Source organism: Onychostoma macrolepis, chromosome 10 (assembly GCF_012432095.1).
Source record: "Onychostoma macrolepis isolate SWU-2019 chromosome 10, ASM1243209v1, whole genome shotgun sequence".
NCBI lineage: Eukaryota > Metazoa > Chordata > Actinopteri > Cypriniformes > Cyprinidae > Onychostoma > Onychostoma macrolepis.
Window position 1 is genome coordinate 20,614,296 of NC_081164.1, and position 15,160 is coordinate 20,629,455.

Here is a 15,160-nt window from a genome sequence, read left to right on the forward strand (position 1 = left end):
AATAAAACGTGATTTAAAATAAGTAAAACAAATAATTAAAAAAAGCAAGAAACATCTCTCCATACCTATGCAATGACTCTTTTGGGAATCTTCAGAACTCAAAATATCCAGGCCAGCAAGCCTGCAACCACAAGACCGCAAAAAACAAACAAACAAAAAAACCTATACTAGTTTCGTGGGACCATGTAATTTTCCCCGCCCACAAAGCCCTGATGATGATACGATTCAAAAAGTTACAAGTGATCGACTAATCACATCGATTCTTTGAAAACTGATTCGGCGCCAATACCGAGTGAAATAATAAGTGTAGGTCCATATTGTCATTTTCGCTACGTCTTATTACAGTCCAGACTGCTTTTACTTGCAGCTCACTCATAGATAACCCGATCATTACAAATCGGACAATATTCAAAAAGCCCGAGTCGACTCGAGAACGGTGGAATGAATCATGAAGAAACGTTTCAGGGTTGCGTTTTTCTGTTGATTACAAACCTAATTCGATCCAAGAAACCATTGGCCTCTCTTCCAGATCGGTTTTGAGAACTGGGGGCTGTTTCATAAAACAAGTTTACCAAATAAGCCAGGTTTATTTCAGATAGTCTTATTGTCAGTTGATTTGATTCAAAGTGAGTCAAGAGTAACTGAAATAAGCCTGGCTTGTTTTATGAAACAGCCCCTGGTTCAATAGATTCACTGAAAGATTGGACTCAAACCACTTCATTCAAAGAGCCTTGTTTTACAAATATCAATCACTCTTTCTGTTCCAGATGGACACATGACAAAACGGTGCCACCAAAGCGAACCAGGTAACAAAGCCTTTGACTTCAACCTGTCAACTAGAAAACATCTTTAAGTAACAATAGTTTGGTATCCTTACACTGAAACTGTTAGCATGGACTGAATCTTCTAACTATTCTAACTCATCAGCTAAGATGCATCCACAAAATCCTTTGACCATCGTGCTGCTGGGACAGACAGGATGTGGGAAGAGTGCAACAGGAAATTCTATCCTAAAAAAGCAACATTTTGAATCACATGCCAGTTCTGTGCCAGTAACAAAGGAATGCAAGATGGCAGAAGAAACTGTTTGTGAAATGAGGATTAGGGTTATAGACACACCAGATTTCTTTAATGAAGACCTTAAAAACCAGGAAGAACAGATAAAGAAGTGCAAAGAGCTCGCTCAGCCAGGGCCTGTTGTGTATTTGCTGGTTATGCAGCTTGGCCGTTTCACAGAGGGCGAGAGAGAGGTTCTCCCACATCTGAAGAGAGAGTTTGGTGAGGATGTGACTTTAAAGACTGTAATTCTTTTCACGGGTAAAGAGAAGCTGAAGCATAAGACTTTAACTGATTACATCAATGGTAGCGACAAAGAACTTCAGGAACTGATCAAAACCTGCCATTCAAGATGTTATGCATTTAACAACAACAATGAGAAATGCAATCATCAGGTGAAAAAACTTCTGGAGATCATTTCTGACATGCAGAAAAACAGTGCCATAGCAAGTCTTAGTGGTCATAAAAAGAAGCATAAGGAGATCAAAGAATGCAGTATCTTGTAAGATAAAGTGTGTGTATATGTGCACAACTATAATTGGGGAACTTTTCTTTTAAAATGCACGTTTTATTATGGTTAGTTGTAACAGTTGTGTAATGTTAAGGACTGTTAGAAGTGTATTTAATTGTACCTGTATTTACTGTAAACCACTAATAATTCTTTGGATAGCAGATATCTAATGATGATTTTATTGGAAATAAGTGAAGTATTTAAAGTGAATAAAAATATTAAACCCTGCATACGAGCCCATAGTTTCATCAAGCAATTAAAAATAAAACGTGATTTAAAATAAGTAAAACAAATAATTTAAAAAAAAAGCAAGAAACATCTCTCCATACCTATGCAATGACTCTTTTGGGAATCTTCAGAACTCAAAATATCCAGGCCAGCAAGCCTGCAACCACAAGACCGCAAAAACAAACAAACAAAAACCTATACTAGTTTCGTGGGACCATGTAATTTTCCCGCCCACAAAGCCCTGATGATGATACGATTCAAAAAGTTACAAGTGATCGACTAATCACATCGATTCTTTGAAAACTGATTCGGCGCCAATACCGAGTGAAATAATAAGTGTAGGTCCATATTGTCATTTTCGCTACGTCTTATTACAGTCCAGACTGCTTTTACTTGCAGCTCACTCATAGATAACCCGATCATTACAAATCGGACAATATTCAAAAAGCCCGAGTCGACTCGAGAACGGTGGAATGAATCATGAAGAAACGTTTCAGGGTTGCGTTTTTCTGTTGATTACAAACCTAATTCGATCCAAGAAACCATTGGCCTCTCTTCCAGATCGGTTTTGAGAACTGGGGGCTGTTTCATAAAACAAGTTTACCAAATAAGCCAGGTTTATTTCAGATAGTCTTATTGTCAGTTGATTTGATTCAAAGTGAGTCAAGAGTAACTGAAATAAGCCTGGCTTGTTTTATGAAACAGCCCCCTGGTTCAATAGATTCACTGAAAGATTGGACTCAAACCACTTCATTCAAAGAGCCTTGTTTTACAAATAGAAATGTTCCTTTTGGGCGCTATTTTTGAGACTTACTCAAGAGAAGGGACTAATTTTCCTTTTTACAAATCAAGTGAAAAACAACCATTCTTTAAAACCGTAAAACTGCAGTAAATTCTGCTACTCTGACTCCATCTAGTGGCCAACCTAAGTTCACATTATTCAAAACAGAACTCGACACTTTCAGATTACATTTTACAAGTACAATTTAAGTTTTATATTTAAAATAATAATTGAAGAACATTTAAACATCCTCATTTAAATATCAAGTACATTATGACACATGATGAAACACACAGAAGAGAACCATCATTACAAAAACTTTTATTAATGGTTGACTGGATGAAAATTGTCCAATTAGCATATTTACAGAAAATTATCTACACACTGGAATGAGCAGATGAACAAAAACCTGAAGTGAAGTCAAGGAGGAAGAAGAGCACAGAGATCAAGAAAATGAGACTGAACCAAAGTTGAGTCTGTACAAGCTGTCTTTAACAACTCTAGATTCAGCCGACAGCACCTGGTAAAGCCAAGTACCAAATTACTATTGTTTAAGTGTGCCCATATATCTGCCAATCATATGAAATGGCTTAGATGGTTACAGAATTGGGAATCCATTGAACTGGAAACCACCACAGACACAGTAGTAAAATGCATTTTCCCAAAACATCTATTGAAATAATTTCTGATATGCAGACCAAAATTCTGCAGATGACAGACTTCAGTCTCGTACTTGGATTTAGGACGATTCTTCATCAATCTTGGGTGCCAGGTAGTATTTGACGTGTCCCATGTCTGCAATCTTGTACTCAACCACTGCAAAAGAAAAAAGGATAATCATTTAAATTGTTTTAACTCAAAAGGCAATTCAATATGGGCATGAGAGCATTTATCATACCGAGTGGGATGTCTGCAGACATGCTGAGCGTGACTGTCTTTGATAGAGGAGTGGCTTTGGTGAAGAAGTTCAGGTAGTTCAATGCAAAAATAAGCTGCACAGGCTCATTCATCTCAATTGTCACCTGTAGGGAACACAGCGTTGTGAATTACCTTCATGACATACAAACTCGCACAACTGCCACACCTGACATTTGTTGGTAATTTTGCATATGTTAAAATAATGTTACCGCTTCATCCTCCTTGTCGACATTGCTGGTCTGTGAGAGCTTGACGTTGCCTGTGCCCAGCTCTCCACTAGCAGAGAACTTCACACCATCCTTGGCGCAAGAGATCATGACAGCATCACCGATCTGTGACAGATCCCTGCAGATTCGGGCAAATTCACCAGAGGGCATCTTTACCACACAGCTGTATTCCTGCTCCTGAAGTTAAAAAGAGAAAGAAACATGATCATTGGAGGAAAAAAAAAAACATGCACATTCATATCAGTATTTGTAAAATAAGTCTTACTGGAATTCCAAGCTGCTCCACATCCAGATCCATCAGTTTCATCTCATAGTCGGACACTTTCTCCTGATCTGAAATCACATTTGAAGTTCAGCAAGTGCTCTTACTATTATAACTCACAGCACACTATCAATAACATACAGCCTGAAAAAATAGATATGGCATATGTACATTGCAATCCTAGTTTTTCCTAGTTTTAGGTTAAATATGTAACAACTAAGTGTAATAAAGTCTTATGAACTCACTGAGTGTTTCAAAGACAAGCGCCAAAGAGTCTGCATTGTCTTCTGCCCTAAGTGTGATGATATCTTCGTTTCCAGCACACTTCAGAATCTTAGACATGCTATAAAACAAGAATAAAATTAGAATAAAACACTTTTTATCGATTGTACTCTGAATCAAATTAATTCACGCTGTAACCACAAAAACCACAGTTTTCCTTTTAAAACACGTATACACTCGAATATTTGACTGTCAGTTAAAAATCTGGTTCACGTCTCTTTTGTCCAAGTCTTTATTGTCTTATTGTGAAGTCATATTGTCATTCAGCAACCCCGGCTCTTTTTCGCGCCAACCAGCTTGAGCGCGGGTAAATGACGTCACGCTCAACAGTGAGGGGAGAATGCAGGAAACACTCTACGCGCCAAATAATACTAAATCTTTTTGTACTACAATTATTTGGGAAACATTAATAAAGCATTTCAACAATACTAATAATCATGAAAGGAGCAAAACTTATTTTTACATCTTACAAATGGCGGGCTCCTTTTAGATCGGGCAGCCGGGCATGAACAGACATGTTCAGCTTTCACGATCTAAGCTGTTACATGGCAAACAACACTAAACTCGCATCACTTCCATCAGTACCTGCTCAAATTGACACCCATGGCCAGGTTTCTGTCGCAGCGGTAGGAGTCGAACCCATCACTCCGGAGCGTGAGCTGCACCAGAGACACATGAGAGGAATCCATGCTCTGCAGCGAGATGCCCGAGGAGCTGACATCCCAGCAGGCTTCGGTGATGAGGTCTTTCAGAGCCTCCAGAACCTTCTTAAGGATTGATCCTTGAACGAGACGTGCCTCAAACATTGTGCTGCTTTTTTTATGGGAGGAGGAAAAAAAGTTATCTAATTCCTGTTATGACACAAGCGCGGCCTGGCTTTCTGCTCGTCTTCAAGTGCAGGAACGCAGTAATTTTAGACTATCGAAGTGTTTTAGCACCAGCACGTACAAATTCAAAGACTCTAAAAGAATCGCAGGCGTATCTGTCCCGTCTTCTCTTCTCTCGAGGATCTGAATGTAACTGCGCGCGCTTTTGCTGGGACTTTCATAAACTTGCCCACTCTTGCCTTCGTCATTTCCTGTGACGCTGACTCCTCCTGGAACACGGACGGAAGTGTGCAGCCACTGACCACAAGAGGGCGTCATTTCACACGCATTTAGTTGAGTGTTACGTGAGCTTGTGCTTTGTCAAAGCAGTAACTAATAATTAGTACTAATAATTAATTTTTTTTTTTGGAATGTTTAAAACGGAAATGAAATTACTAAAAAAATTGAAGACAGCATTAAGAGAAACAAAGGCTGAAAGAAAAAAAAATCCTACAAATGAATATCTATCTGTCTGTCTGTCTGTTTGTCTGTCTGAAAATTTAATGCTCCTGCAATGTGACAGATGAATATTGAAAACTTTGAAAACTTTCCAATTATCATCAGCAAATGCTTTTGGCTTGGAAACTTGTTTATAAGCATAATTTCTCGCCTCACAACTTTTTTATTTGGAACAACTGTAATATTTTATATAAGAGGAAATCCTTGTTTTTAGAAAATTGGTTCAGTAATGGAGTGTTGTTTGTGAACCAATTGTTTGACAATGATGGCATTTTGTTTAATTATTCTGATTTTATTTTAAGATATAATTTTCCTGTATCTAGAAAATAATTTAATACAGTTTTAAAGGCCATCTCTTTGGAAATTTGTATGCTCTTTAGAAATAATAACAGTGGCTCATTGATTTCTGTTTGTCCTCCCACTCCTGAATCCACTGTGTGTGTGTTTTTGTGTTAAAAAATCCAATCACAAAATTAGGTCTTTATTTTTTGGACCTTGTTACTTCTATTTCTTCCTCCATTTCTTATTGGAACAACTTTTTTTGATGATATTAAGTGGGCATATGTTTGGTCACTTCCTCAGAATTTTTTTTTTAACAAATAAAGTTAAATAAATATCTTATAAAATAATTCACAGGTTTTATCCTGTCAAGCAGTTTTTACAGAAATTTAAAAGTGACATTGATATATCTTGTTCTTTCTGTGAACTTTCTTCTGAAACTGTAGCTCATTTGTTTTGGGAATGTCCTTTTGTTCAGTCTTTTTGGAATAATCTTAATGCTCTGATTGTCCAAAATATTTTTTTATGATTTCTCTTTGTGCTATAAACACATTCTTTTTGGGTTTTATGTTAAAGATAAGAATCTATTTAATGCAAGTTTTTGTATAAGCCTTCTGTTATTTATTGGAAAGTTTTATGTCCATAAATGTAAATATACTAAATGAAAACCCCACTTTAACATCTTCAAACAAGAACTGAAGTTGTATTTAAATACAATATTAATGTCTGTTAATAAGAAAGCTTTAAAAACTTCTAGAATTTGTGCCATATTTAAGATTTCCCCTTAATATATTTGTATCTCTATTTGTATGCCCTCTTTTTCTCTCTTTCTGTCAATTTTAAAGAACTTATATTTTACATTTATTTATTTATTTATTTATTATCTATTAATCCTTGAGTATTTTATTTTATTTAATTTTTTTTTTTTCATTGAAAGGTATGTTGTTCGTTTTGTACATACTGTTCTTTTCTGTTTGTTATCTTTTATACTGTATTCTTTATTATTATTGCAATAAAAGAAACATTTTTTTTAAATATTGAAAACTTTGAATTTTGAACTGCAGCAATTGGCCACAAGAGGGCACCATTTCCAACGTCAATTATTCATTTGAGCATATCTTTTTTGCTGTTATTGCAGCAAACCGCAACGAAAACCGCAAACTAATGTTAAAATTATATTAAATGTAGCTAAAATAAATTGATTGCAACCACTTTTTTCAGTGAAGGTTGAACTGTATTATAGATGAACTATGTCACAGTGCATAACACTATATAAGAGGTATGTTATCTGTGTTTCTATGAAAATTGCAAAAATAAAGTTAAAAATGAAATCATCTAGGCCTACGTAATTAATATGTAGTGTATAATAATTATATATTTAGATAAATATTATGCCAGTTCAGAACACTGAGAAAACTGATATATTAGTGCTGTCAAACGATTAATTGCATCCAAAATAAAGGTTTTTGTTTACATAATATATGTGTGTGCTGTGTATATTTATTATGTATATATAAATACACACACATGCATGTATATATTTAAGAAAAATATGTTATGTTTATATATTAAATATATTTATATATAATATAAAATATAAGAATATAAATGTATGTGCATGTAAATATTTCCAAAATACAAACTGTGTGTGTATTTATTTATAGATAATAAATGACACATTACACACAGATATATTATGTAAACTAAAACTTTTATTTTGGGTGCGATTAATCGCGATTAATCGTTTGACAGCACTAATAATGATGCATTGGAAAATTAGCTTTTCAACATTTTATACAAAGTTATAAAAGTGCACGTAATAATTATATACAAATAGGTTGAACTGTATTATAGATGAATTATGTCAAAGTGCAGAACACTGCTGACACTTTGAAACATGTCATAACAGCTTCTTTTGCAGACTCCTGCATTACATGCTGAAAGCAATCTACAGCATGACCTCAAATTGTGTGTATATAAGCATTCCTCCATAACCTGTTCTAACACACACAGAGTATTAGATCATATTAGATCATCTGTTCAAGTGTGCATGATAAAGTTATTGGAATGGGATCAAATGGTGATTCAAGAACTGAAACTCACATGGGATTGTATGCTGTTGATTCACACGAATCAGAGAACAGTTCAATCACTGTCCCATCTTGCAGGCAGAATCCTCAACCACAGGGCTTGCCAGCTGGTTCCTACAGCGGGTTTCTTGTTTTCCCACTTTAGCCCCAAAACTCCTGAACACACCCAACTGAAGTGGGGTGGAATTTCCCAATGCTAGTAAACAACTGTAAAAGAGTCTCTGATTTAAAAGCCCCTATCGTGACTGCCAAGTTTCCTGTGAAGATTGCGATACCACCACTGCAGAGTTTACATAAAACCCAATTCTGAGTCACTCTGAGCCCTCAAGACTTTTTCCCAAGAGACACTCCACATCCATCTATGTTTATTCAAACATCCATTATAGACTGTCCTTCTCTGTATGAAATTATAGCTGTAGCGCCATCTTTTTTTTTTTTTTCTTTGGGAACTTGGAAGAGGGGCAGGATATATGGAAATGAACCTTAACAATATGAACAGGAAGGAAGCGTAGGCCGAGCGGTCCTGGAGAACATGGGGACGGAGTTCAAGTCCAGCGCTTTCTTTTCGGCTTGCAGTCCCTTGAGATTACAGCAGCCACTGCTGCAGGCATGTGCGGACCACAATGGCACTTTCAACTAGATAAACAACTGTCTAAGTAGTTGTCTTCAAAGGCTAACTTTGAAAAATTTGCTATTTTAGACTGAAATTATACTAAATGACAATTTGGTTATTGTAATAAAGGATCAAGATTCACTTTATTGTCAATCAGGAGAGAAAATATTGCTTCACTGAGGCATGCAACACAGAAAAACTCGACAGCCATTACAAAACAGAGAATAGTAGTATTCAGGTTGAAATAATTAACAAAATTAATAAATAAATAAAATATTAGAAAACAAGTTGTTAAAAGTTGAGACCAAATTTTGATAAAATATAATGAGGCATTAGAAATGTAGTTTTTCTATTTAGAAATAAAGATTAAAAAGTAACTGTAAAAGTAATCTTTTCACATTTTGAATATGCTTATATTCCTAATGAAAGTTAAAAAGGAAAGCGGGGCACATCTGGTTTTACTCACAAAGCTTTTTGTGCTGACATACGCACAGTCATATGGAGGGGATTAAAAGGTTTTAGATAAATACCAGGTTACTGTGTTTGTGCAATAAAGCTTCTTATAATGGAATTCATGGGACCAATGCATAGATGAGGCTTTCTCTAAAAATAAACAGTCCGTGTCTTTCTCAGTTTCCTGACTGTAGGTCTGACGTCATGTTGAAGCAAAGCGGAGGGGACATGCAACTCCAGCCAACTTTCGGCAGGATCAAGCCTGAGACAAGAGCCGCCCCCTCAGCTCCCCCTATCCTTTCTCACAGTCAACAGGAAAGACAGGGCCAGAACTCTGAGAGAGCAGGGAGAGAAGAGACGAAGAGAAGAACAGTACAGAAGATCACAGTAGCTGTCCAATCTTCCTCCACAGGACAAAATGGACAAGCAAAAACTGAGGGCTGAAATCAGTCCTCGAGTGTCCAAGAACTCTGCACAGCGCCTAAGCAGGGATCTCACTTGCTCCATCTGCCTGGACTTGTTCAAGCACCCGGTTTCCTTGCCCTGCGACCACACTTTCTGCGAGGCCTGCATTACGAGTTACTGGAGCGGCCCTCGTGGAAAAGGCCAGGGTGGATCTGGTTCCTGTCCTCAGTGCCGGAAAGTCTTTCCAGGCCACAGCTACAGACCCAACCGCATTGTGGCCAACATCGTGGAGAGCTACTGCCAGGGGATTGAGGAAAGTGGGGGTCAGTTGACCGGGATGTCAGCAGACACGGTTCCTCCGACCCCACTTTGCAGCCGACACAGAGAAGAGCTGAAGCTGTATTGTGAGGAAGACCAAGAGCTGGTGTGTCTGGTGTGCGGGATCTCTCAGGATCACCGGGTTCACAAGCTGGTGTGCGTGCAAGATGCACAGCAGAGATATCGGGTAAGAATCAAAGACATGTTTTCTAACTTCCTCAGCTCAGCTGAAAGCTCATTGTGTTTGTGATGAACAGGCTTCCCTAACCACTTCAGCAAATGCTCTTCAAAAAGAGCTCAACACTGCCCTAGAGTGTGAGAGAGAGACTGAAGAGGAGGTGAAGAAGCTGAAGGTAAGAAGAAACTAAACCTCATGCACACCCTCCAATACCTCTTAAATGGAAAAGTCCTAATCCTAAACTCACTAACACCTAATCATCTAAATTCTTGACTCTTTCCAGTAAGTAGCAACTTGTAGGTTCAAAATTATAGGTCACCCAAAAATGAAAAGTCTGTCATCATTTAGATTCTTTAAAATCAAGGTTCCAAAAGAATGTTTTTGCAGTGATGCCATAAGAAGAAACATTTTGGGTTCCTTAAAGAATCTTTCAGTGAACAGTTCTTAAAAGAACCATTTTATTATTATTATTAGTGTGAAGAACATTTTAATAATTACAGATATTTTTTTTTTTCTTTTAGAACTTTTTGTGCAATGAAAAGGTTCCATGGATGTTAAATGGTTTTTCATGGAACCATGCCAATAAAGAACCATTATTTTAAGAGTGTACTCACCTTCGTGTTGTTTCAAATACAAAAGACATTTTGAATAATGTTTCAACTGTTTTTGTCCATACAATGACATCAAACAACATTCTACTCCATTGACTTTCATTGAAATTCTAAGACATAATATCTTTTGTCGTCTGCAGAAGCAAGAAATGCAATTTTGGAACAACATGAGTATGTTAAATAGGACAGAAAAACGTGTTCCTCTCAAACATTTTTTTTCAGTGATTCATCGCACTGATGAATCACTCAAAAAAAATGTTTGAATAGAACACGTTTTCTAACACTCACCAAAACTTTGAGGAAAAATAGAAAAAATAAAATTCTAGCTCCATTCTGCTAAAATAAATGGCCTTATTTTTTTTAAAATAAAAAATAATGGTTTGTATTTTTAAAATAAATACAAACCATTCGATTTCAGTACATTTTTTCTCAAATATTCTGTGTTAGCCAAGCAAAATTAGTTGTAAATGCCAAATGCATGTTGACCTCAACCCCTGAGGCAAAACATCACCTCATATTCTCTTGGTTTTGTACCCAGGACCACACTGCAGATCTGAAGCAGAGAATCGAGGCACAGTTCAGCGAGCTTCATCAGTTCCTGTACCAGGAAGAGAAACTCCTGCAGGTCAAGCTGAAGACCGAGGAACGGCGAGAGCTGATAAGGCTGGACGAGCATAAGGCCCTGCTCAGTGTGGAGATATCACGCCTGCGCAGAGCTATGAATGACATCGAGGACAAACTCAGTGAACAGGATCCTTACACTCTACTCAGGGTGAGTGCAAAGCCACACGTCACACTGACAGATATCTGCAGAACAAACGAGACCAAAATACATTTATTTTCATTGGGAGGTGGTGATTTGAGGCAAAACTAGAACATCAGATTGTTGACAAATGGGTGTGCAGACAGTGACACTTGTGTAATCCAGCACCAGATACAGCTGGATATACTGCAGTAGAGGAGGAACGCCTACTTACAATCAAGTGCACAGAGACTTTCAGACCTCCAGTGATTTTTGTGTCAATGACCCTTTAAAGAAAGACAGAATGTTAATTGCATTAAAATTAGATTCTTGAGATGCAATGAAATGTTGTATATAATATCATAAATATGATACAAAAAATTTTGAAGTAATGTTAAAACATGTATTAATGATGTAAAAACTATACATTTAAAATCTGAAAAGAAAATATATTTTATATATAATATATCTTAAATGATCATTTCAGTAGTTAACTGCTAACAGAAATCTCTGTGGGATATCACTTGGGTCAACACAGGATACAATGTAATGATCTCACCCTTGCAATAGGAAGATAATGCCATTAGTGCAGCACAAGGGGATTTTCCAGAAACGCAGATGAAAAAAGGAGCTGTAGCTTAGTTTCAAACACTGATCTCATGTGGAAAACTTCTGTCCCTGCCTCTCGAACTGAGCCAATTTCATCAATCTCCTTTTTCCTGTCGTTTTGCAGAGTATAAAGGGCCTGCTTCAAAGGTGAGAGACCTCTATGGATCTGTTACAATTAATATTTTCACGAGGAAGTGCTTGAGTTGTTTTTGTGTCTGGGCTTGTGTTGTTTCAAGCAGGCAGCCACCGAAGTTTGAGAAGCCGGCACTGACGCCACCCAGACTGTGTGAGGGCCGCTTTGCTGGGCCCCTGCAGTACAGAGTGTGGAAGTCACTGAAGGGAAGCATCTATCCAGGTTTGAGAATGATCCTAAAAGAAAAATGAGGTTAAATATGAATTTTCACATGTTGAATCAAGCTGTGTAAATAAACATTAAAGGACTAACTCCAATAAAGGAATAACCAAAAAAAGTGGAACATTTTCTTACCCTCAGGCCATCCAAGATGTAGTTTGTTTCTTCATCGAAACACATGCGGAGACATTTAGCTTTGCTCACCAATGGATCCTCTGCAGTGAATGGGTGCCGTCAGAATTAGAGTCCAAACAGCTGATAAAAACATCACAATAATCCACAAGTAATCTACACAACTCCAGTCCATTAATGTCTTGTGAAGTGAAAATCTGCATATTTGTAAGAAACAAATCTAACATAAACACATTTTTAACTTTGGAAAATAATGAAAGCAATATTATGGAATTATTATGGATTATATATTCAGAATTTAGGCAGAAGTCAGTTTGAATTTAGAAATGTATTAATGAGGGATTTTTTCTTACAAACATGCAGCTTTTCACTTAACAAGACCGTAATGAATGGACTGGAGTCATGTGATTACTTGTGGATTATTGTGATGTTTTATCAGCTGTTTGAACTGACGGCACCCATCCACTGCAGAGGATCCATTTGGGAACAAGTGATCTAATGCTAAATTTCTCAAAATCTGTTCAATTGAAGAAGCAAAATGATCTGCATCTTGTATGACCAGATGGTAAATACATTTTCAGCAAATTTTAATTCCTGGAAGGCATGAACTAACTCTTCACTTCTACACTGTTCCCTTTCTAGTTCCCTCAGCCATCACATTTAACTCCAAAACAGCCAACCCCTGGCTCAGTCTTACATCTTCGCTTACCTGTGTGCGCTACCAAACCTTTAACATTGCGGTGCAGGACAATCCACAGCGATTCAATGCCGCGCTGTCTCTCTTGGGCAGTCAAGGGTTCACTAAAGGCCGCCACTACTGGGAGGTGGAGGTGTACAGCAGCACCGTGTGGACTGTGGGAGTTGCTCGTGAATCAGTCACGAGAAAAGGCGTCATTAATACCATGCCTGCCAATGGCTTCTGGACACTCTCACTATCGTATGGAGTTCAGTATATGGCTGGGACGTCTCCACCAACATTGCTGTCTTTGGAAGAGCCACTGGCGAGGATCGGCGTGTATCTGGACTACAAAAGAGGCCTGGTGTCCTTCTACAATGCCGAGAGCATGACGCACCTCTACACCTTCAAGGACATCTTCACCGAGACCCTCTACCCTTATTTTAACCTGGGATTCCTGGATAAAGTGCATGAAAATGAGCCTCTTAAAGTGTTCCTACCTAAAATCTGATTTTTTTATTTTATTTCATGTTTTTTTTAATAACATTAATAATTCTTTTTTATATAAACACTAGGCTGGACCTGGATATTTTAAGTTAAGACTTTTTGTTTCTGAGACTTGCAATTTCAAAAAAAAAAATACTTGCATATGCATATGGCTATTCTGTCTTAACATGACAGTGGGTTAGTGAAGGCACATGAAGATGAAACAAAATCTTCAAAAATGGTTGGAAACCATGGCTTATGACCCTTTCCCACGTTAAAGGATTTTATTTTAGACGACCAGGCATAAATTACCTCATTACCTGGCAGATATCATATATTTTACATGTAGGAGTGAGGATTTGGCTGGTCAGCATGGTCAAGCCAGCGCCTGCCGGTAGATGTCGTAACTACACTGTTGTGAAAGCAAAAAGCATTTTTCTCCCATTGACAGCCATTCAAAATTGGCTGTGTATTTTCATATTTTTGGCAAGCAACATATAATCATACAATATACATAAAATATCTCAGTATAGTGGATCTTTAACCAGTGGCTGATGCTTTTTAGATTATCCTAAAAGTGGATTTATATTTTCCTTTATCTGCTGCCTTTGACGCCAATCTCAGGACTATCACTAGTGAGGGGTTTGTGCATGTTCTTGCGCTATCAGCCAATCGAAAAAGTGACCAAAGATGGACACAAGCATAGCCTACTTCCACTGTCACCGAGATGAATGCTAACAGATGTTACGGACCTCACTGTCTACACGGTCCTTATTCGAATCCTGCAGAGAAAGAGAAAATATACACTTGTAAAACACAAGAGATCACATTAGGTCATAGGATGATGAGCAGTCTATAGTCTAAAATCTACAAGACTAATGATTTCATATCATTTTGATACAAACATGTATAATCCATGAAATAAATTATTAAAAACCACAACAAAATGTTCTGCTTCTTTTTACTGTCTGGTAAATATTTAACAAAATCTTTCCCGCCTCTTTTCCGTCATAACATCGTAAAATCAATGCAGTTACCATCACTAACCACAAGATGGTGCACTTGTACTCACGGAAAGACGGAGAGCTACCGAGATTGAGGTCTCTGCAGAGCAAAAGTGGGCGTTTCTAAATCGTGTAGGACGTCAGCCAATCAGGTAACATGGTGGAAAAACGCCCCGATCTGGTAACTCCCATTACTTTCCTGCAGAGACCGGAGCTACCACGCTTACTAACTGAATCAGCGTCTAGTTTTCGCCAAATCTTTTATTTTCCAACTTTATTAAACACATTGACTTAACCAACAAGTGCCATGAGTCATTAAGTCATTTAGGAAACTTACACCGCACAGTAATGATCTGACTGTGTTTTGCCCTGTGGGGTCCCAAGTCTTGGCTGAAGGTTATGAATGTAGTAAAAAAAAAAACCTGCAATTACAGAGTGAATAACTCGGAAGTGTGGCGTACGGCTTCAAATAAATAATGCACAACAACTACACGATTTATTTAAAAAGGACGAAAATAAAACTTAAAAAAAAAAAAACGAACAGTTTCCAGGCTGGAAATTCCAGTCAAGCTAAAATATACGACGTTTAATCTTAGGTATCACTGATCACTGCGCAGCTCGT

General features: G+C 37.5%; 2 protein-coding genes across 4 annotated transcripts; one reads left to right on the top strand and one right to left on the bottom strand.

Moving 5' to 3' along the window:
• Window positions 1-2,877: 2,877 nt before the first annotated feature.
• pcna (proliferating cell nuclear antigen) lies at window positions 2,878-5,328 on the bottom strand. Its single transcript, XM_058790210.1, has 6 exons — window positions 4,851-5,328; window positions 4,229-4,326; window positions 3,987-4,054; window positions 3,704-3,898; window positions 3,475-3,598; window positions 2,878-3,392 (listed from the first exon to the last, which is right to left on the bottom strand). Exons 1-6 carry the CDS (start codon window positions 5,069-5,071, stop codon window positions 3,316-3,318), a joined length of 783 nt encoding a protein of 260 aa, XP_058646193.1. The 5' UTR covers window positions 5,072-5,328; the 3' UTR covers window positions 2,878-3,315.
• Window positions 5,329-9,194: 3,866 nt separating this feature from the next.
• trim69 (tripartite motif containing 69) lies at window positions 9,195-14,470 on the top strand. Of its 3 annotated transcripts, none has more exons than XM_058789365.1 (6): window positions 9,197-9,935; window positions 10,006-10,101; window positions 11,076-11,309; window positions 12,013-12,035; window positions 12,125-12,243; window positions 13,015-14,470. In XM_058789365.1, the coding sequence occupies exons 1-6, from the start codon at window positions 9,444-9,446 to the stop codon at window positions 13,557-13,559; spliced, it is 1,509 nt and encodes a 502-aa protein (XP_058645348.1). In that variant the 5' UTR covers window positions 9,197-9,443; the 3' UTR covers window positions 13,560-14,470. The 3 variants fall into 3 exon arrangements, with proteins under 3 accessions (XP_058645350.1, XP_058645348.1, XP_058645349.1); XM_058789366.1 differs by having other exon boundaries at window positions 9,198-9,935; window positions 12,128-12,243; XM_058789367.1 differs by lacking the exon at window positions 10,006-10,101 and having other exon boundaries at window positions 9,195-9,935.
• Window positions 14,471-15,160: the final 690 nt, after the last annotated feature.

Excerpts from the sequence above, each read along its gene's own strand:
- trim69 (XM_058789365.1), top strand. The coding sequence starts at position 9,444 with ATGGACAAGCAAAAACTGAGGGCTGAAATCAGTCCTCGAGTGTCCAAG. Across the intron at positions 10,102-11,075 it reads AGGAGGTGAAGAAGCTGAAG|GACCACACTGCAGATCTGAA; the intron begins GTAAGAAGAAAC and ends TTTTGTACCCAG. Across the intron at positions 11,310-12,012 it reads ATCCTTACACTCTACTCAGG|AGTATAAAGGGCCTGCTTCA; the intron begins GTGAGTGCAAAG and ends GTCGTTTTGCAG.
- pcna (XM_058790210.1), bottom strand. The coding sequence starts at position 5,071 with ATGTTTGAGGCACGTCTCGTTCAAGGATCAATCCTTAAGAAGGTTCTG. Across the intron at positions 3,599-3,703 it reads TCGACAAGGAGGATGAAGCG|GTGACAATTGAGATGAATGA; the intron begins GTAACATTATTT and ends TGTTCCCTACAG. Across the intron at positions 3,393-3,474 it reads GTCTGCAGACATCCCACTCG|TGGTTGAGTACAAGATTGCA; the intron begins GTATGATAAATG and ends TTTCTTTTGCAG.